At 38.7% G+C, this 21,673-nt stretch overlaps 2 protein-coding genes across 2 annotated transcripts; both read left to right on the top strand.

Annotated features, from left to right (window-relative positions):
• Positions 1-4,993: 4,993 nt before the first annotated feature.
• LOC134622060 (uncharacterized) lies at positions 4,994-16,192 on the top strand. The gene is made up of 14 exons (XM_065470148.1): positions 4,994-5,007; positions 5,930-6,038; positions 6,329-6,491; positions 8,464-8,656; positions 9,414-9,510; positions 9,599-9,660; positions 9,926-10,040; positions 10,271-10,332; positions 11,007-11,103; positions 11,192-11,253; positions 11,643-11,745; positions 13,598-13,662; positions 14,761-15,049; positions 16,173-16,192. Exons 2-14 carry the CDS (start codon positions 5,936-5,938, stop codon positions 16,190-16,192), a joined length of 1,431 nt encoding a protein of 476 aa, XP_065326220.1. The 5' UTR covers positions 4,994-5,007; positions 5,930-5,935.
• Positions 16,125-20,074, top strand: LOC134616400 (uncharacterized). Its single transcript, XM_063461273.1, has 5 exons — positions 16,125-16,747; positions 16,829-16,888; positions 18,660-18,740; positions 19,321-19,386; positions 19,702-20,074. Exons 1-5 carry the CDS (start codon positions 16,198-16,200, stop codon positions 19,926-19,928), a joined length of 984 nt encoding a protein of 327 aa, XP_063317343.1. The 5' UTR covers positions 16,125-16,197; the 3' UTR covers positions 19,929-20,074.
• Positions 20,075-21,673: the final 1,599 nt, after the last annotated feature.

The raw sequence follows: 21,673 nt of genomic DNA, 5'->3' as shown, positions 1-21,673 counted from the left end.
TGAGGTGAATCCTGACTATGAAAAATAGAGAGCACAAATCCTGTCTCTGTGCTGCGTGTGTGTAAAAAGAGGTGCACCTGTTTTGGCGGGAAAAAGTGCACAGCCTCTCTGATTGGTGGATTCAAATTTAGCAGCTCCCAGGCTGCTTGACTGACCTAGAAACTTAATTTTCTCTCCCTGTGTGTGTGTGTGTGTGTGTGTGTGTGTGTGTGTGTGTGTGTGTGTGTGTGTGTGTGTGACAGAGAGAGACACAGAGAGAGAGAGAAAGAGAGGGCGAGAGAGAGGTTTTATGGGAGCATCTTATTGTATGATTCAAATTCAATATATTTAGACTGGTTGACTGAATTTGATCCTGTGTTTGTGTCTCTGTGCTTGTGTGTTTTTATATTTGTCCATCTTTGTGATTATGTGACTGTTATACTTTTGTTTTTTACAGATTTTGTTTCATTTAACAATTACATTTGAGGGACCCTTAGCATGTTCAGCATTTGTTCAGCTGTCCATTTTGCTTTTCCAATTTTTCTATTTAAGTTATTACTATTGTGCTAAGTCATAGCATTGCTGCTGCTTTTCAGCATTTGTGCTAAATACAGCATTCCTGCTAAATCATACTATTTCTGCTATTTTATAAGACTTGTGCTAAATACTGCATTTCTGCTAAATCATACTATTTCTGCTATTTTATGAGATGTGTGCTAAATACAGATTTTCTGCTAAATCATACTTTTTCTGCTATTTTATGAGATTTGTGCTAATTAGAGCTTCTCTGCTAAATCATACTATTTCTGCTATTTTATGAGATTTGTGCTTAATACAGCATTTCTGCTAAATCATACTATTTCTGCTATTTTATAAGATTTGTGTTAAATACTGCATTTCTGCTAAATCATATTATTTCTGCCTTTTTATGAGATTTGTGCTAAAAACAGCATTTCTGCTAAATCATACTTTTTCTGCTGTTTTATGAGATTTGTGCTAAATACAGCATTTCTGCTAAATCATACTATTTCTGCTATTTTATAAGATTTGTGCTAAATAGAGCATTTCTGCTAAATCATAGTATTTTTACTATATTATATTTTTTCTTTCTAAATATAGCATTTCTGCTATAGAATAATACTTCTGCTGTTATAATATTTGTGCTAAACTGGAGTATTTTTGCTAAAACATATTATTTATTTAAAATTACAATATTCATAGTATATTACAGTATCTCTGGTAAATCACAGCATTTCTGCTATGTTGTTTTTTTTTTTTTAAATCATAGTATTTCTGTAATGTTTAAGAATGTTTGGCTAAATATATTCTGTCTGTTATCTTATACTATTTCTCCTAAATTCTTGTATTTTTGAGAAGTTATCGTGTTTCTGGTAAGTTACAATGTTTCTGCTAAGTTTTGCTTTTCTATTGTACTTCTGCCAAGTATTATGTTTCCTCTAAGATATTGCAGTTCTGCTAAGTTACTGCATTTTAGCAAAGTTCCTTTGCTTCTGCTAAGTTTTTACAATTTCTGCAACTTTCCAGCTTTTTCAGCTATTTTTAGCGGACAGCTTCAGCGTTCCAGCATCCACACTGCATTTTCGCAGGAAATGCAAATTTTTCTAGTTATTATTATTGTGTGGATGCTGGAGGCATCCACACTATTGAGATCCTGTTTCTCTTTATTCTTTATTATTATTATTATTATTGTGTGGATGCTTTAAGGCATCCACACTATTGTTTTCCTGTTTCTCTTTATTCTTTATTATTATTATTCTAGTTGCCACTTTTTTCAGTTTTTTGGCACTTAACTACTTCCACAATTTTCAGCCGATTTTCACCATTCAAATTTTAAACTATTCTGCTATTTCTGCTAATTCCAGCTATGACTTTTGGTATTTTTTACTATTATACTTTTTAAAATATTACGCTTTTTTCCTTTAATTTGTCCCATTGAAATGAATGGGAAACTTCCGCAATTCTGCTAAAACTTGCTTGTTTTTGAAACTTAAGTACTTCCTCATACTTTTGGCTAGAACAACCATTCAAACTTTAAAATGTTCACAAATTATTGGGCTATTCATGTATGATTCAGCTTTTTCATATCTGTTACCATTTTCATCTTATCCCTCTTAAAGTTTTGAGTTGCAAAATTGTGATTTTTCAGAAAATACATGTGTTGTTATGGTTGCTATGCACTTGGCTTCCAGTGTGCCACTGTAGGTTTCGCAGTCTTCTCTTCATGTCCGAACAACTTCTTGCTACTTGCTCAATTTTCACTCAACTTCCAAAAATTATACATCAAAACGTAGGTATTTTTGCTGGCTTTCAGAAAATGTCACCATCATTGTTGTGAGATTTATAGAATTTCTGGCAAATCTCCTCAGACCAACACAAGGTCGGAAAACTCTCCATAGAAAGTCAATGGAGAGCTTGTTCAAAATCATCGCTTGATTTCTGTAATGAGAGGCATATTCGAATCGTCATATCTCCTTAACGAAGCGAAGTTAAAACATGAGGCTTGTCCCCGTATATCTTCAGACACTCCTGACGCTCACAATTCAAGAATTTTTTTCTCACCTATTACCGTTCTGAAATGAGTTAGACTTGTTTGAGGGTAGGAAATTTGTCCTTCGCTCAGATTTCTTCAGATTTCAAACTCTGGAAATGAACAACTTTTTTCTCTCGTCATATCTTTTTTTTTGGATTTCCACAGAGACCTGAAAATTTCCATGACTGTTCACCAAAGCCTGCTGTCTCTTACGGTGAAAGAATGATATCGATACTCCAAATAGATTTAGAGTTACAAAGCGTTGTTTGAGGGCAGGTCAAGACAGTTTTTGCTTTGCCTCTACCCAGTTATGGTGCATTACAAGTCAAATATCTTCAATAATTCATATGTTAATGATAAATTGTCAACACTTGAGGATTCCCCCATCTCTTCTGAACAAAACGGTGTAAGAATGACCGTTCTAGCCCCTACGGTTAGGAAATTATGGCCATTTGTTTGAGGGGAATGCTCACTATGACAAATACACTGCAGAAATCCTGTCTCTCTCTGTGTCTGTGTGTGTAAAAGCCTGCACTTGGTGCACCAGTTTTGGCGGGAAAAAGCACACAGCCTCTCTGATTGGTGAATTCAAATTAAGCAGCTCCGAGGCTGCTTGACTGACCTAGAGTCTTGCTTGTCTCTCCCTGTGTGTGTGTGTGTGTGTGTGTGTGTGTGTGTGTGTGTGTGTGTGTGTGTGTGTGTGTGTGTGTGTGTGTGTGAGAGAGAGAGAGCTTTTTTATGGGAGCATCTTACTGTATGATTTAAATTCAATATATTTAGACTGGTTGACTGAATTTGGTCCTGTGTGTGTCTCTCTGTGCATGTGTGTTTCTATTTGTGTCCATCTTTGTGATTGTGTGACTGTTATACTTTTTTTTACTGATTTATTTTTCATTTAACAATTACATTTGAGGGACCCTTAGCATGTTCAGGATTTTTTCAGCTGTCCATTTTGCTTTTCCAATTTTTCTATTTAAGTTATTACTATTGTGCTAAGTCATAGCATTTCTGCTGCTTTTCAGTATTTGTGCTAAATCATACTATTTCTGCTATTTCATAAGATTTTTGCTACATGTAATGTTTCTGCTAAAAAATACAATTTCTCCCAAATATAGTATTTTTGATTAATTATAGTTTTTCTACCAAATCATAGTACAGTTTTACTGCTTTTTATATGGCTTCTAAGACAACCAATCATGTCTGAGGGCTTGCACATTCAAATTTGCATATTGGGGCCCTCGTGGCTTCTTAGATAACCAATCATCTATGTCATATATCTATGATATTTCATATTTTTATTTTAAATGTTCAACATTTCAAGATTCTCCCATGTCTTCTGAACAAAACGGTCTAAGAACGACCATTTTAGCCCCTACGGTTAGGAATTTATGGCTGTTTGTTTGAGGGGAGTCCTCACTATGAGAAATAGACTGCAAAAATCCTGTCTCTCTCTGTGCTGTAAGAGCCTGCACTTAGTGCACCAGTTTTGGTGGGAAAAATACACAGCCTCTCTGATTGGTGGATTCAAATTAAGAAGCTCACAGCTGTTTGACTGACCTAGAAACATGCTGTTAACAGCCCCTGTTCACTTGCTGATGCCGCTGCTGCTGCTGTGTGTGTGTGTGTGTGTGTGTGTGTGTTTGTTTTTCGTTTTAGGAGGACAATTTTCAAGACAAATCAAAGAGCAATGAGGACCCTCTGTTATAGGAGGACATTTTGCTGTCCTCATAAAATTGACCTTTTAAAATAGTTTGTGGGCATGTTGTAATACCCAAAAAGTGTTTTTCTCAAAAGTCTTTGTAAACCAAAAACTTGACATATGTTGTATATTTGTGTGTCCGCCACTGCCCCCTGTCGGTTGGAATTGTCCCCGCATGCCGCACACACAAGCGCGGGAAATTATACACGAGCGCGGGACATTATACACATGGCGCGAAATTGGAAGCTGCGCATGCGCATTTTAGCATTACCCATTTGGACCGTGGATATTTACATCAATGATTTAGACTGACTGATTGGGCGCTTCTTATTCATCCTTCAATTTTGGCAGAGTTTTGACACGCTTTGGAGAAAAGGTAAGAAGGTAATTATAAAACTTTTAAAAGACGGACGTTCTGACAGACACAGTGCTTCAGAGTAGGCACAGCCGTGGTGAGGCGGCAGGTGAGGGAACGACGACGAGGTACGGTGGAAAGCATACGGTGGAAAGCATACGGCGGAGAGCGCACCGCGGGGACCGGACCACGACGAGCGGACGGCGGAGAGCGCACCGCGGGGACCGGACCACGACGAGCGGACGGCGGAGAGCGCACCGCGGGGACCGGACCACGACGAGGTGAGGACGGCGGAGCGGGCCGGAGCACGTGGAACGGTTCACGGAGGTCACAGCAACACGCGGGGCGGGGATTCCCGGACTGTCCCAAGCACCGGGATCGTTTTTTTTTTTACCCTGGCCTAATCTCATCACTTGTTTCAAGGTAAGAAATTACACAAGTGTGTGATGTTTCACTGAGTTTGAAAGAAGGCCTTTTTCACTACAAGATCACTTGTTTAATGTAAAATGGCTGCTACTACTACAACTACTATAAGTACTACTTCTGTAACTAGTAGTTGTAGTAGATGCAGTTTGTAGTAGCAGTAGTACTCACACCTGTCTTTTTTGTGGTAGTTGGAGCCGTTTTCCTCCTGTTCTGTTTTGAGATGATTAAGATATTAAAAGATGATCTTTGCCCAAATACCAAGGAAACATTCGACGGCAAATACAAATAAACTTTTTTAGATTTATGAAATTAAATTGAGACAGTATTGATGTCACTCTGCACACATTTGTTTATAAAATATTGTAAAAAAAAAAAAAAAAACAACATTATTTTTGTTTTGCTCTCTTATAGTTGTGTTGATGAAGCACATTATTCCTGAGAGATCTAAAGCTTAGTTTGACAGACAGGTTTAGGCTAAGTCAGAGTTGGGCTTTAGTTAAATTAGGACTTTTAAGTATCTTTAATATCTGCAAGTGCATGCTTTCTGTTAAAACAACTCAGACATCAGCCTTGTCTGTGTCTGTTATGTGAATGTAATGAAAGCATAGAACTCAATTGAAACAGTTTCAGTATCCATGCTATTAGTGAAATAAGAAAAATTGGGTGGAGCATGTCAGATACTTGACTTAATCAACACAGGTGGAACACAGTCAAGTTAATCTGCACAAATACAGCCTCGCCCCCATCCATTTATCTGTTAACCAGAATCCCTCCAGCACTCATCACCAAACTAAAATAACCTTAAACTAATAATACGCTAACATGGGGGGTGCTTCTCATTCAGGCTTTACTAATGCCCTTGTAAGCATAAAGGCTTTAAGTTTTGATGTTGTTTACATTTTTATCTTAATTTCCTTAGCAAATCATGTCACGGAGAACCACTCCCCTTCAGGATGCCATTAATCACATCCTTGCAAGAAGAGACAAGAATTCAATGTTAGAAATCAAATTTATTAATTCAGTTAAAGGTGAGTGACTTTGACACACTGCAGGCTAGACTGAGGGGTTACGCATCACCAGTGGTGACCTGTACAAACATCAATATAAATTAAAATTAAAGGTATTTTAATAATAATTTAGTTATTAGCAAGCCTGGCTATTTATGTTTTCTGCAGTCGGACATGTTTTCTTTATTATATATGTAGAATTGAAAAAAAGCACAACATTGCATACTTGCAATTTACAGATATACATATTTAATGAATTGATTATTTGCAGTGCTGCCACGCCTGTGTCTCTAATATGGTTGTGTTTTCAGGTCGTGGCATCTTCACTTTAGCCAATTTCAAACAAGGAGACTTTGTGGTCGAGTATAGAGGGGAGCTTATTGATGCAACTGAAGCTGAACACAGACGTAACCTGTACCACAGCGCATGTTCAGTCTTCATGTTTGAATTCATATGGAAGCAGAAGACATTGTGGTAAGTTCAAAATGACTGAATGTTTACATTTCTATTGCAAGGTCAGGATTTCTGAAGCAAACATCTCATATTGCTCTTTAACGAGTCCTTACCTCTAGTACCCGGCCCCGTCAGTCCCCAGAATCTATAGAAGGGGGAGTGACGGACCCGTGGAATAGCGGGATCTCATTTCCTGGTGACCCTGTGGTCCCCGGGAACTCGCTGTACTGGGGACGTACGGGACTCCCACATATGCTGAGGGCCCGTTAGTCCCCGTATTCAGCCTGTGTGTGCCTTCTCTAATACACACTCACGGGCGTAAAGTACGGGGTTAGAGGGGTAATAATATAAGCCTACATTTTACAGCTAAGACAGTGTGCTCACGCTGCTGTGAAGATTTAAAATATAATATAGAGAGAGAAAATAATAAGAGAAAATTCAAATGGCCAGGGCTGAATGAGCGGCCCTGTGTCTGTGCGCATTTGGCACATGTGGACACGGAGACTCGTGCACTGTTATACTGTGTCCAAAACTACTGTATAATATGTACAATACCAAAATAGTACATGTCAAGTGTTCTCTGTCTGTGAGGTAGGTAGATGGATGGCTTGATGGATAGGTGAAAAACCTTTCAACACAAAAAATAAAGAACATTTCATTAATCATTCAGATAAATTAAATGCATTATACAGAAGACAAATGAAATAACAAAAATATACACTTCAGTAAAGCCACTTTTGTCTAAACTATCATTTATCCTAGTTTTAGTTTTACATTCATTAGTTTTTAAATCAGAGGTGAGTAATTTCAAACAACGAAGATGAAATAAACTGTGGTCTACCTTGCATTTTTTACACTTTCTGTAACAATTACATTTTTAAAGTATACATTTTAGAGTTTACAAATATTTTAATAAAGACTTTAACTAAGGATTTTTTTACAAAGAATTATTTTCCTTAAATTAAACCAAACATATTTACACTAGTTTTAAGATTTAACCAAGGATTTGGGGTAATTACTTTTAGTATTAATTAACATAAATGTGTGGGAAACACTAGCTACATAAACAATTTATTCAGACTTAAACATTTATTTTAATATCAATATAATTTTTTAAACTTAAATGCAGTAACTATTTCCCAAAGCATAAATACATTTCCACAATTGAGCTTCCATAGTTCCCAAACATAAGCAGCAAATATGAGTCCGAGCCTACCGATAGCCCGTCTAACTCAAAGTCTTCCTCACAGTGGAAAGTGGATTGTGCTTGGTTTGCTGTCCTCTCAGTATGTCGCACTCGGGTCAAATGACTGCTGCATGCATTTTAAGGTCTACTAGGCACGCCCGCCCTTGATTGCTCTAATTCAACTCACCTGGTGGAGCAGTGCGCACCAGGCTGCGCTTAGCTGTAGATTGCACAAGGTCTAATCAGCGGCCACGCGCAAGCAGCAGCAGCACAGAGCAGGTAGTGGGCAAGAGGAGGAAGAGAAGAGAAGAGTAACAGCCACACCTACTAGGTCAGCGCAACAGTACAACAAAACCACGTTTAAGCTCTAAGCCAGGGGTGCCCAATCCCAGTCCTTGAGAGCTACTGTCCTGCAGTTTTTAGATGCATCCCTACTCCAACACAGCTGAATCAAATAGTTGGATTACTTCTTCGGCATGCCATCAAGTCTGGCAAAGGCCTGATAACGAGGCATTCATTTGATTCAGGTGTGTTGGAACAAGGACGTATCTAAAAGCTGCAGGGCAGTAGCTCTCGAGGACTGGGATTGAGCACCCCTGCTCTAAGCACAAGTAGGAGCGCAAACACTTATCTCAGTCAGAAAGCAACGCGTCCTTGACTGATGGACCCTCTTTAACTTATCAACTATGCATTTAACAACTAAACTTGTATTGGATGTTGTGTTTGTGTTGGTGCTTAAAAATTATAGTATAGTTCATAGGCGTGTCACTATAAATGTTTGTTTAATGTATGTTTCCAAATTTGCAGTATTGATGGAGCACTTGAAGATGGGTCATTTGGGCGACTAGTAAACGATGAACACAGGACACCAAATTGCAGAATGAAGTTGATTGAAGCAGAAGGGAAGCCACATCTCTGCCTTTTTGCACTGAAGGAAATTGCGGCAGGAAGTGAAATTACTTATGACTATGGTGGGAAAGAATGGCCCTGGCGGAAAAAGGTGGGTCATTTAAAAAAAATTTTCCCCCTATGAATTGTTGTTTAAAACCTACATATCTAGATGTCACAATTAGGGCTGCAACTAACGATTATTTCAATAATCGATTAGTTGTCGATTAGTTGTTTCAGCCCTAGTCACAATATTTAAATGTCCTCTTGGTGGTATTCAATCTGGTTTAACTAAATCTTGAATTTGTATGACTTTCCCAAGTGATGATTGCAAGCTTATCTGTTTTGTGTCCCCTCCACAAGTGTGTTTTACTGAGTGGCCACACACTGGAGGTGAAACAGTGAAAGCATCAGTTTGAGCTCAGATGTCATTATGAGGCTGATGGACAGTGTCCTTGAAAACCTTGGGTTTTTCTGTGTCAGACATATACATGCACCTTTTACTCACAGTCACTTTAGCTTCTTAGTATTGTCTTACTTTGGCTTCACTTTACTAGGTAAGGGTTAATCACTCTGTTTCCTTGCAGTTAGGGTGAGAGTTAGAACTGTATTTAACTGAAGGTGAAGCAGAAAATGCTTAACTATGTGTGTGTGTCTGACACAGACAAACTCAAGGTATGTGAGAACACTGTCCTGACATCTGAGCTCAAACAGAGTCTTTCACTGTTTCATCTCCAGTGTTTGGCATACTCAGAAAAACACACGGGTTGAGGGGACACTGGTTAGAAAAGACCACTCGTAGTGGATTAAATACATTTCCACTGTAGCTGCCAGATGTTTACAATATTTGTTCTACTTTTCATACCCAGCTAAAGATCGCAAGCATCCCTTCTGGTCAACAGTGTGTTGCAGAGCCTATTGCCCATGACGTGGAGCACCATGTGATCTCTACAGACTCATTCACAGGTGAGTCCCTGCTTGAGTAAGCACTACCTGTTAAACCCTGGGGTCTTGCAAAGCACTATGCCTCCATGTCTTGTGTTCTCTTCTACAGACAGAGAATTAAGAGCAGAGTGTCAGTCATCTAGACCTACAGCAGACAACTCTGAGCATGAGGTTAGCATGGATTCATCTGTTTACTAAAGATTGTATCAATGTGTAGTTTGGTAAATAGTGTGGTTTGTAAAGATCATGTTTATCAATTGATTACAATTATACTGCATGTACAGTCTTTAAATCATTGTACGTACAGGTAGTCATCATTTAACATTGCATTTCCCTCTCAACATCATTTGGGTGTTTTAAGGTTTGACTGAGAGTGTCCCTCTTGATCAGATGGACACTGTACCATTGATGCTTGTTCATCTTTGCATCTTTTTAGGTGCATTCTGTTGGAGGTCAGCGTGGCACTTCTTCTCTGAAAGAGTTAATTGGTGAAGTTGGTGTCCAGTGTCGGGAGTTGTCACCCCAAGCGTTCTCAGAAGAACTTACCAGTGGTCAGTTTTGAGTAAATGTTAACTTCTGGCAATGCATGACATGCCTGAAGGTTTGCTGCATGAAAAATGTGCCAGTATTGGGACATTTCTGATGATTCTATAGTGTCTTGATGGATATTTTGAGTAGAATTGTGACAGTCAGGGATGTGAATTGATTGCGTTATGCGTAGATGTGTTTTTTTGACTTAACGAAAGTCAAGCACTGAATCTCCTTGTGTTCCCTTGTACAGAGAGCAAATCGAAAGAGGTGCCACAATCATCCAGAGCTGTGCCTAATGACTCTGCTTGTGAGGTGAGTTGAAATTGACCTTTGTTTTAAAATTGACCAATGGTTAGAAGTGTTATGGTGTTTACATGAAACTCCATTTTGAGTATTTTAGCAAACATCTGGCAGCGGTGGTGGAAATGTCCTCTATTTAGAACAGGAGGTCTTTTCTAACCACAGTGTCCCCTTAACAAGTGTGTTTTACTGAGTGACCACACACTGGAGGTGAAACAGTGAAAGCATCAGTTTGAGCTCAGATGTCATTATGAGGCTGATGGACAGTGTCCTTGAAAACCTTGGGTTTTTCTGTGTCAGACATATACATGCACCTTTTACTCACAGTCACTTTAGCTTCTTAGTATTGTCTTACTTTGGCTTCACTTTACTAGGTAAGGGTTAATCACTCTGTTTCCTTGCAGTTAGGGTGAGAGTTAGAACTGTATTTAACTGAAGGTGAAGCAGAAAATGCTTAACTATGTGTGTGTGTCTGACACAGACAAACTCAAGGTATGTGAGAACACTGTCCTGACATCTGAGCTCAAACAGAGTCTTTCACTGTTTCATCTCCAGTGTTTGGCATACTCAGAAAAACACACGGGTTGAGGGGACACTGGTTAGAAAAGACCACTCGTAGTGGATTAAATACATTTCCACTGTAGCTGCCAGATGTTTACAATATTTGTTCTACTTTTCATACCCAGCTAAAGATCGCAAGCATCCCTTCTGGTCAACAGTGTGTTGCAGAGCCTATTGCCCATGACGTGGAGCACCATGTGATCTCTACAGACTCATTCACAGGTGAGTCCCTGCTTGAGTAAGCACTACCTGTTAAACCCTGGGGTCTTGCAAAGCACTATGCCTCCATGTCTTGTGTTCTCTTCTACAGACAGAGAATTAAGAGCAGAGTGTCAGTCATCTAGACCTACAGCAGACAACTCTGAGCATGAGGTTAGCATGGATTCATCTGTTTACTAAAGATTGTATCAATGTGTAGTTTGGTAAATAGTGTGGTTTGTAAAGATCATGTTTATCAATTGATTACAATTATACTGCATGTACAGTCTTTAAATCATGCACCTTTTACTCAGTCACTTTAGCTTCTTAGTATTTTACTTTTGCTTCATCTAAATAGATTCCCCTCTCTCTAACTCACAAATCTCAGGAATTGAATAGATATGCTTCACTATTTTATCTAAAAAGTAACTCCTATCTCCATTTCCATCTCTCCAGAAGGATTAGTAGAAAATATGTAAAACGGTCAAACATTATTTTTAATTCGTCATAAAATATTTGGGTAAAAATGTTTTGTTTCATTTCATGTTTTTAATTTTTTCCAGTGTACAATTCATAGGCTGGTATTTGAATCGGTGAAACTTGACAAATGCGGGATATGCCATTCACCTTTGACAGCTATCAGATGGCACGGTCTAAGATGCAAGCGTAAGTGTATTATTTATCTTGTGTTAATTAATGCATTTTTTCACTATACCATAAGTTACCATGAGTCAGGTCTACATTTTCATATGTAAAGAATAAAAAAAATCACTTCAAAGTTTTATCAATTCAAACCATTGCAATGATACACAGTGTAATGGCAGATACTATCACATATCATGCATTTGAGTTTGTCTGCTTAGTGTGGCAGAGAACAGAGAGCATACTGTAATAATGTATATTGCCCTCTTACTCTTTGTTGATTAGACTGTTGAACTTTACAACTTTAAATCTTTGTTTCACTCTTTCAACATCAAGCTCATATAAGCTAAATAAGCATCTCACCGTGCGCAAGGCATGCCTGTCCGGGTCAAGGGTCACGACTACCCAGCGTGCATCGTAAACAGTAAACACGGCCGCGTGTGATAGCGATATTGAATATTTTGAGCGTCCTAAAGTCAATGTTTTAAAAGAATTTGGTACGAAACGGGGATACAGTGCTGCTGGGAAGAGAAAGAAAGAACTCGTGGCCCTCGCTTGGGTGTTTTCACTACAAAAAGCCCCTATAGTTTTAACAAAACAGCAGGAGCGGGAGGCTATGCTACCTTGGATATAAGTCTCTGCTCGAGATCGAGACTGACAGTTGTCAGATGACAATTCCAGATCCCTTAGAGCTGAGAGAAGGTTGGTACAATGAATCGACAGCTGCAAATAAACTTTCACTTTCAAAGCCTCATATCCGGAGCCATCAGCCTCTGTGGTGCCCGGAGACGCTCGTGCGGGGTTTGGCCACTGACGTCTGGCAACCCTGGCACAGCACTTCCCCGTAGGCCTATATCCATGGATGTATTAAAAGAACCAAGCCTTTATCTGACGGAGAAGTATAATTCAGCCTTTACATCGTGGGTAGTGGTGTACTCTGACCCGGCCGCGCCGTGCATGCGTACTGACAATGCTGATTTAGCTTATTTGTGATGTTACAATGCAAAAACCACAGTTCCTGATTTGATCTGTTATATAAAGATAAAGCAAAATGCACAAATCTTTAATTATATTTAAGAGAGTATCAACATGTATGAAGTAAACTGCCCTCAAGTCTGTTTGTCATTCTGTAATTACACATATACACACAAACTTGGAAGATGATGTTTGATGATAATAAACCCTTTGAGTAAACATTGCATCAAACTTGCAAACTTCTTACAATGTCAATATAGGAAGCCCAATAAGGTACTGGGTCTGATTAATCCAGACCTATTCCAATAGATCAATCAGGCAATTTGCAATACAAATGCTTGATGGTGTCTCTACACATTTTCAATGACTTTTTAGTAGAAGTCCTTTTCATCTCAATCCTTATTAATTAATGTAGGATAAACATTTTAGCTTTTCTGTTTCTCATTAGATCATTCTGCCAGAAGTCTTTGAGCCAAGAATGCATTCTGAAACATGGCCCATAATGAGTAGTTTGGTCAGGTCAAACTCTCTCTATATAGATAGATAGATAGATAGATAGATAGATAGATAGATAGATAGAGAGATATATATATATATATATAGAGAGAGAATTAGTCTGTTTTTAAAATAACAATGTTTTATATCTCAAATCTGATGGAAAAAATTGATTATTAGGATGATGCAGTATATCATATTCATAAGTTTAAAATGTGTCTTAAACTTAAAACAAAATCTGCTTTTTATTCTGAATTATGCGTTTGTTTTAAATTCACTTTATGCTTGTTTATATTTAGTGGTCTTTGTGAATATAATTTGTGATGTGTGGGATCGCTACTTTTTAAATTATAACTTAATGAATCATCGGTTGTTGTCTAATGCTGTGGTTTCTTTGTATTTGTAGAATGCCGTTGTGTGTGGCATAAGATCTGCCTCCAGACATCTTCAGAAGACTGGGATATGTCCGACGTAAGTGTACAGTGAAATTCAACCTGGAAAGACTCAGATATGGAGAAAGAATTAGACATGCTTTATTGAACATTAAATATTTGGCGGTCAGACCCCAGCGGGAAAACTGTTGATAAAAGCATTGCTGATTGAAGTAGGAGGTGTTCCCCCGGGGTCCGGACACTGGTGGTGGTATGGAGGCAGGGGGCAAGCATGGGGTTGCAGGGGTGGTGGAGGGATGCAAAAACACTGAGAGGCCGAGCTATGGGTGAAAGAGCTTAAATGCCCGGATGCTGAATGGAGGCGTAGGTGCGAGGGAGCTCCGGATTGGCTGCGCCGGAGTGAGCAGCTGAAGGGAGTTGAGGTGATGATGATGATGATGGAGACGATGTGCAGGTGTGTCTCCCAGGTTGAATTTACGCAGGCTTCATTATAATATAGTTAATATTGACGTAGATGCAGTTCGTGAAGATTGCCACATGTTGCTTGCTCTTCCTTTTTCTTTCATCACAAAATTATAAGGATAATCCGTTTTGTAAGTGTTGTCTCAGAGAATTGAAAGCAGAGAGATTTTGGACTGGATAGAGTGTAGAAGTTACGTGAGAGAGGCCAGAAATAAACACATTGTAAAAATATTACTTAGATTGTATTATAATCCTTTGTAAAAAAAAAAAAAAAAAAAAAAAAAAAAAACAAACAAAAAAAACAGTTTCATACAATCTAGTCTCAAAAGTTTTACAAATTTTGATCTGTGGGGGTCATTGTGGGAGGGGCTCTGGGACCAGGTTAGGGCTGGTGTCTTAGTTTTTTTGTTTTGTTTGTGTTTTTTTTGTTAATGTCATTGTTCAAAAAATATAAATTGGATATTAGAAATGGGACAAATATCAAAAAAGTACTGAATCGATCACAGATTGCAAATTGATCAAGCAGAATCAAAATACTTGCACAAAATACATATCTGCTGCACATTTTCTTCTTTAAATCAGGAGGTATTTCTTAGTACTTTTAAGACATCTAGAGACTTTGGTTTACGTCCCGAGCTCTGTGACGTGAACAATTTAGCATTTATCCTTCCCATGTTTATTTCTGTTATTTAATCTATGCTGCATTTACGAACAGGGTGATGTCTCATCTGATGAAGAATACATCCCAAATTCTGCATCAGATTCAGAAAGCTCAGGAACAGAGTTGTCTATTGAGTTACCTGGACCATCAAAAAACTCCCATGCTGCTAGCATGCCTGATTTATGCGTTACTTTTGCTGAAAAAGAACAGACCATGGATGTTAAGAACAACTTTGAGCACATTTTGAATGATCTTGAAACTACTGATGATCTTCATCCCGACCAAGAACCAGACAGCTCAGAGTCATGCCAGCAGAAAACAAAAGATGCATGTAGCGAAAAGAGTACTGTGGATATTAGCCAAAATGAATCCCCAACCAAGTCAACAAAATTAATCAAAAGCACAGTCAATTTTTGTTTTGTGTGTGGAAAACCTCAAACAAAATTTGCACGTCATCTGGAGACGCATGTAAATGAAAATGCTGAAGTCGCCCAGGTGCTTCAGTTACCCAAATCATCAAAGGACAGAAAAGTTCATCTTGAAAGGTTACGAAACCTTGGTAACTTCAAGCACAACTCTGCTGTTAAAACCACAGGATCAGGTTGTCTTAAAGTGAAAAGGATCTCAAAAAAGAGCAGCAGCAGCGCTGAGACATACGAGTACTGCTTATACTGTAAGGGTATGATATCCAGAAAAGAAGTTTCTCGGCATATGAAAAGATGTGCTTTAAGACCAGAGAATAATGCTGAAGAGAAGCTGAAAGATAGAGTCTTTGGTATAGCATCTACTCAATCCACAATGTCTCAGCCAATTTCAAGTGAACTCTACTCAGTACTGGGCAAGATGCACAAGGATGATGTGTCTAGTGCAATAAGGAATGATCATTATATTATGCAGTTGGCTCAGTCTCTTTTTAATAAGCATGGAAGTGACAGATCAAAGCATGAGTATATAAGACAGAAAGTAAGGGAACTTGGGAGATTACTTGTGACTTTGCGTCACACAACAAGAATCCATAATATGGAAGAGGCAATAAAACCAGCCAACTTCTTTATTCTTACTAATGCTGTCAAGAGAGTTTCAGGTTTTGATACTGAAACCAGCACATTCAAAGCCCCAAGTTTGGCCCTGAAGCTTGGACATTCTCTCAGAAAAATAAGTGATATTATCATGTGTCGTGCTCTCATGGAAGAGGATCAAGAGGCGATCGATTCAATCAGGAGGTTTCACACACTTCATGAAACAAAGTGGTCTGAATTCGTTTCCCATTCAGCCTTATCAAACCTGAGTGAGGCAAAATACAACAAGGTCGACAGCCTTCCACTGACCAGAGATGTTCAGAAGCTGCAGTTATATCTTGGTCAGCAAGTGGAATCAGCTAGGGAGAAACTAGGTGATAACCCAACAGCAGGAACTTACGCAGCACTAGCAAAGGTGATCCTTTGTCAAGTGATTTTGTTCAATAGGAGGAGGGAAGGTGAAGTAGCACGTATGACTGTCAAAAATTTTGAAGATCGTGACATGTCCAAACTAAACGATGACATCAGCTCTGGGCTTACAGAAGTTGAGAAAAGGCTTTGCCAACAGTTTGCCAGAGTGGAACTGAAGGGGAAAAAAGGACGAAAGGTGGCTGTGATCCTGACTTCTGATATGACCGATAACCTGTCACTCCTCGTTAGTAAGAGGAAAGAGTGCGGGGTATCTGAAAACAATATGTACCTTTTCGCCATTCCTTGTAGTGATGGTCACTACAGAGGGCAGTTTGGTCAGTTTGCAGATGCTTGCGGAGCTGAACATCCTCAGAACCTCAGATCAACTAACCTTCGCAAACAGATTGCCACGATAAGCCAAGTCATGAACTTGAAAGATAATGAACTAGACCAGCTGGCCGATTTCCTCGGCCATGACATCAGGGTCCATAGAGAATACTATCGACTGCCCCAATCAACAATTCAGCTGGCTAAGATCTCCAAGTTGCTCATGGCCATGGAGAAGGGAAGTGTGAAGGACATTCAAGGAAAAACTCTGGATGAAATTGGTGGTATGCATGGTTTATATGTTGTTAAATCGGCTTGGTGTTTGTGAATATGGTTGGTCTAATAACATTTTTTCAATTTTATAGATGACATAGATGGGATGGCTACTGGATCACAGCAACTCCCTGATGCTTCCACATTGCGAGGTACTGAAATTATTGTATTCTGTGTTATAGACTTTGCAGTTGTATTGATAAAATATTTAAAATTTAAATTTTTATATATTTAGATAATGTTATTGCAGTTCTGTTTGTACTTTGCTGTGTAGTTAATACCATTTACAGTGAGGAAAGTAAGTATTTGCTATTTTGCAAGTTCTCCCACTTAGAAATCATGGAGGGATCTGAAATTTTCAGCATTGGTACATGTCCACTGTGAGAGACAGAATCTAAAAGAAAATTCCGGAAATCACAATGTATGATTTTATTAAAATATTTTTGTATATTACTGCTTAAAATAAGTATTTGAACACTTGCTTATCATGCAGATTTCTGACCCTCAAAGACCTGTTATTCTGCTTTTAAACAGTCCAACTACACTCTGCTCATGATTCTAATTTAGCAGCACCTGTTTGATGCCGTTAGCTTTCATAAAGACACATGCGCACCCCACAATCTGTCAAAAGTGTTGCAGCAACATGAGTAAAACCAAAGAGCTGTCCAACGACACAAGAGACAAAACTTTAGACCTTCACAGTGCGCGTGCACGCATGTGCGTGTGCGCGATGGAGCGTGTGCAGGTGACTGTGCGTACCCTCTGCAAGACTCCTGCAGGCGCCCCTGAATGGAAGAGGCTAATGTCTTCCTCGGACTGGAGCCCCACGTAAGATCTCAGCTCGTGGGGTGTCAGTGATGCTAAGAAAGGTGAAGAATCAGCCCAGAACTACACGGGACGAGCTGGTCAATGACCTGAAGAGAGCTGGGACCACCGTTGGCAAGGCTACTATCAGTAATACACTGAGACGTCATGGTTTAAAATCATTCATCACACTGAAGGTTCCCCTTCTTAAGCCAACCCATGTCCAGGCCCGTCTGAAGTTTGCCAGGGACCATCTGGATGATCCAGAGTCATGGGAGAAAGTCCTGTGGTCAGATGAGACCAAAATAAAACTTTTTGGTCTAAACTCCATTGTTGGGGTTTGGAGGAAGAAGAAGGATGAGTCTCATCCCGATAATACCATCCTACAGTGAAGCATGAGGGTGGAAACATCATGCTCTGGGCTGTTTTTCTGCACAGGGGACAGGACCACTGCACTGTATTAAGGAGAAGATAAACGGGGACATGGATTGTGAGATTTTGGGCCAAAACGTCCTTCCCTCAGTCAGAGCATTGAAGATGGGTTCTGGCTGGGTCTTTCAACAAGACAAAGACCTGAAGCACTCAGCCAGGAAAACCAAGGAGTGGCTCCGTAAGAGGCATTTCAAGGTTCTGGAGTGGCCTCACTAGTCTCCAGACCTCTGTCCAATAGAAAATCTGTGGATGGAGTTAAAAGTCTGTGTTGGCCCAAAACATGACAGATCTACAGAAGATCTGTGTGGAGGAGTGGGTCAAAAGACCTTCTTCAATGTGTGCAAACCTGGTGAAGAACTACAGGAACTGTTTGGCCGCTGTAATTGTTAACAAAGGCAATATTAATATAGTTTGACTCAAGTGTTCAAATACTTATTTTACAAAGAAATATACAAAAAACTTGTTATAAAATCATACAATGTGATTTCTGGAATTTTCTTTTAGATTACGTCTCTCACAGTGGACATGTACCTATGATGAAAATTTCAGACCCCTCCATGATTTGTAAGTGGGAGAACTCGCAAAATAGCAGGGTGTTCAAATACTTACTTTCCTCACTGTATGTAAAATATATATATATATATATATATAAAAAATAAATAAAATTTTTATTATTTTTTTTGCTAGAAAAATCTATCAATGACAATGAAGAAATATTAACTTCTGTGACTTCTGATTTGCCTCACTTCTCCGAGACTGCAGCTCAAGGTACATTTTCAATGTTGTACTCAAAGTTTGCCCAACATATCTTATGTAATGAGCTGGGATCTGTGAGTTAGTCCTGTTCAGAGACAAATCCAGTGAAATGTGCAGTAACGTATTTTAACAGCGCACATCACGTATGATAACGATGCTCTCTTGTTTCATTAATGCCACTTGCATCTCTGTTTTTCATTGCATTAAAAATGAAATCAGACTTTACTATTAACACTACTATGCTGATTACGATAACCTGGGATTGTGTATAGAACAATATTACTAACCATCAGTACATTTTTACATGGTCGATTGTTAGTTGTTCCATTCCTTATTGTGACACTAATGCTTTATGACTAGTATTTTGATGCTTCATCAGTTTTGGCCAAGCAAGATTTGGCCTGTACAAAATCTACATCATTTCCCAGTAAACTTATTACCCAAGGTATTGTTGACTTCATCCAGTTCAGCAGCACTGCCATGTGTATAGTTATTATAATAGAACTGGCTGTCACTGTCCCCTCTGTGCCCATGGTGTTTAGGCAGAAAGCCTCTTTAAGCCCATACATTTATACTGTGCAATATTTTTTAGATGACCAGGGGAATGATGCCTGTGTGACTTCTGGTTCACCTCCTGTCCCTGACTCAGTTACTAAAGGTATGATACAAATCAGATGCCATGTCCATCACTAGGCACTATGTGCAGTCAACACCAACATCATGTGGTTAGACATTATATAACATATAAAGAAGCTGAATGTATTTTGTGTTTACCAAGCAGTGTGATGAACTATCATGTTAATGAAAACAATCAAACTTTAAATTTTATCAGGTCTACAGTCTATTTATTATCACACACAATTTGTTTAGACAAGTACCAGCTTGTTTTCACAGTTTTGAACACCATCTCTACCTACAAGTGCATCTCACATGATCTTTTTAAACTTCAAATTTGTTTTGTTTTATTGAACAGGTTTACGTGTTTCAGCAAGGCGGTGTGTGAAGAGACCATGGTCTGAGGAGGAGATAGGAGCGGTGATGAAACATATGAAGCCTTTTATTGAAAACGGTATCACTGTCACCAACCAGCAGTGTCTGAAGTGCAAAGAAAAGGAACAACCTATCTTGGAGACGAGATCTATTCAAAACATTCGAGATTTTGTGCGCAACAGAGGACTGGCCTTTAAAAAAAATAAATAAATGTTAAACACTAAATGCACTTTTTTACAGTCTGAGCCTTTACCTTTCTGGGCCTGATTTCAAGGTTAGTGTTCTCCATTCAAAAAGTATGTAGTTGACTTCACTGTGCTCACAGGCAGTGTTTTGTTTTGATGTGTGGTTAGCCTGAGTCTTTTAATGCCAGGATTCACTTTTATTTTCCTTCAATAATTGTTACAATGCTGTCCTTTTAAGGAATTGATTATTGAGTTGGTTATATTAAATATAGTTCAGTAATTCAACAAATGTGTTGTGTGTTGATATAAGTCTTATGTATAAGTCATGGTGTCAGCCCGACTCACCCCTGGTGTGCAAAGGTGCTGTTTTATTGGTCAGCCACTCAGTGCCAGTTTCTTCAGGACAATGAAAAACTCTATAATACATAGTTTGTTCTAGTTGATGCAAGCACTGTTGTGTTATGCTTCTAGTTGTTTTAATGACACTTTGACCACCTGTTAGTAGATCACAACAGATATGATCTGCGGTGTTTTATGTAAGCTTGTATGTCAGATTGTAATGCTCATCAGAAAAAACCAAAATATAGTCTTTTTATTATTTTTTTAATTTATTCATCCATCCATCCATCTTCAACCGCTTATCCGAGGCCGGGTCGCGGGGGCAGCAGCCTAAGCAAATTTATTCAATTTTACTATAATGATGTATCAGTCACAGTCTTATAATACACGTTCTTTTCTAAGAAGGTTATACTTAGTGCATGTGTGAGTATATGTATAGTGAACTGGCTTGACACACCATGTGTCCTTTTAAACCAGATTTACTCAGAGTGTGTGTGTGTGTACAGTAGACTGGCTTTACACACCATGTGTCCTTTTAAACCAGATTTACTCAGTGTGTGTGTGTACAGTAGACTGGCTTTACACACCATGTGTCCCTTCAGAACAGACTATACTTTGTGTATATGTATGATGACATCACTGACCTTGTACACCAGACTGTCCTTATAGACCGAGCTACAGAAAAGTCTCTACAAACCACCAGAATGTCTGAAAAAATAGCCTTTTTTATATCTCAGTTGAGCAAAGAAAATGTTTAAATTTTAAGTTGTGTATAGGTTTGCTGATTTTTTTCATGATTTTTGATATGCATATTGTAGCTCTAGCACCTCTGGAACCCGGTGTCCCCATAGCCCTATGTCCAGTCTAATTTGCCAAAAATTTCAGAAATTGTCCCTCTAACCCAAGAAACGGGTATAGGTGTGTGTGTGTGTGTGTGTGTGTGTGTGTGTGTGTGTGTGTGTGTGTGTGAGTGAGTGAGAGAGAGAGAGAGAAAGAAAGACACACACACAAAGACCCTTTTTAGGGCAGCATCTCATTGTTGGATAAAAATATAATATATTCAGACTGGTTGACTGGCATAGACCCTGTGTGTGTGTCTCTCTCTGTACATTTGTGTACCCATATTTGATTTTCTGTGTATTTGGTGATTTGTGTATCTATATATTTTTGTGTGTGTCTCTCTGTGCATGTGTGTTTCCATATGTGTCCATATTTGTGATTGTGTGACTGTTATACTTGTTTTTGCTGAGTTTTTTTCATTTAACAAGTACATTTGAAGAATCCTTAGCATGTTCAGCATTTTTTCAGCTGTCCATTTTGCTTTTCCAATTTTTCTGTTTAAGTTATTACTATTGTGCTGAATCACACTATTTCTGCTATTTTATAAGATTTGTGCTAAATATAGTATTTTTGCCAAATATAGTATTTCTG

The sequence above is a fragment of the Pelmatolapia mariae genome, linkage group LG3_W (genome assembly GCF_036321145.2).
Source record: "Pelmatolapia mariae isolate MD_Pm_ZW linkage group LG3_W, Pm_UMD_F_2, whole genome shotgun sequence".
Classification (NCBI taxonomy): Eukaryota; Metazoa; Chordata; class Actinopteri; order Cichliformes; family Cichlidae; genus Pelmatolapia; species Pelmatolapia mariae.
The sequence above is the reverse complement of the archived record's forward strand: the minus strand, read 5'-3'. Positions and strand labels throughout refer to the sequence as shown.

Excerpts from the sequence above, each read along its gene's own strand:
- LOC134622060 (XM_065470148.1), top strand. The coding sequence starts at position 5,936 with ATGTCACGGAGAACCACTCCCCTTCAGGATGCCATTAATCACATCCTT. Across the intron at positions 8,657-9,413 it reads AATGGCCCTGGCGGAAAAAG|CTAAAGATCGCAAGCATCCC; the intron begins GTGGGTCATTTA and ends TTTCATACCCAG. Across the intron at positions 13,663-14,760 it reads AAGACTGGGATATGTCCGAC|GGTGATGTCTCATCTGATGA; the intron begins GTAAGTGTACAG and ends ATTTACGAACAG.
- LOC134616400 (XM_063461273.1), top strand. The coding sequence starts at position 16,198 with ATGACTGTCAAAAATTTTGAAGATCGTGACATGTCCAAACTAAACGAT. Across the intron at positions 16,889-18,659 it reads TGATGCTTCCACATTGCGAG|AAAAATCTATCAATGACAAT; the intron begins GTACTGAAATTA and ends TTTTTTTGCTAG. Across the intron at positions 19,387-19,701 it reads CCCTGACTCAGTTACTAAAG|GTTTACGTGTTTCAGCAAGG; the intron begins GTATGATACAAA and ends TTTATTGAACAG.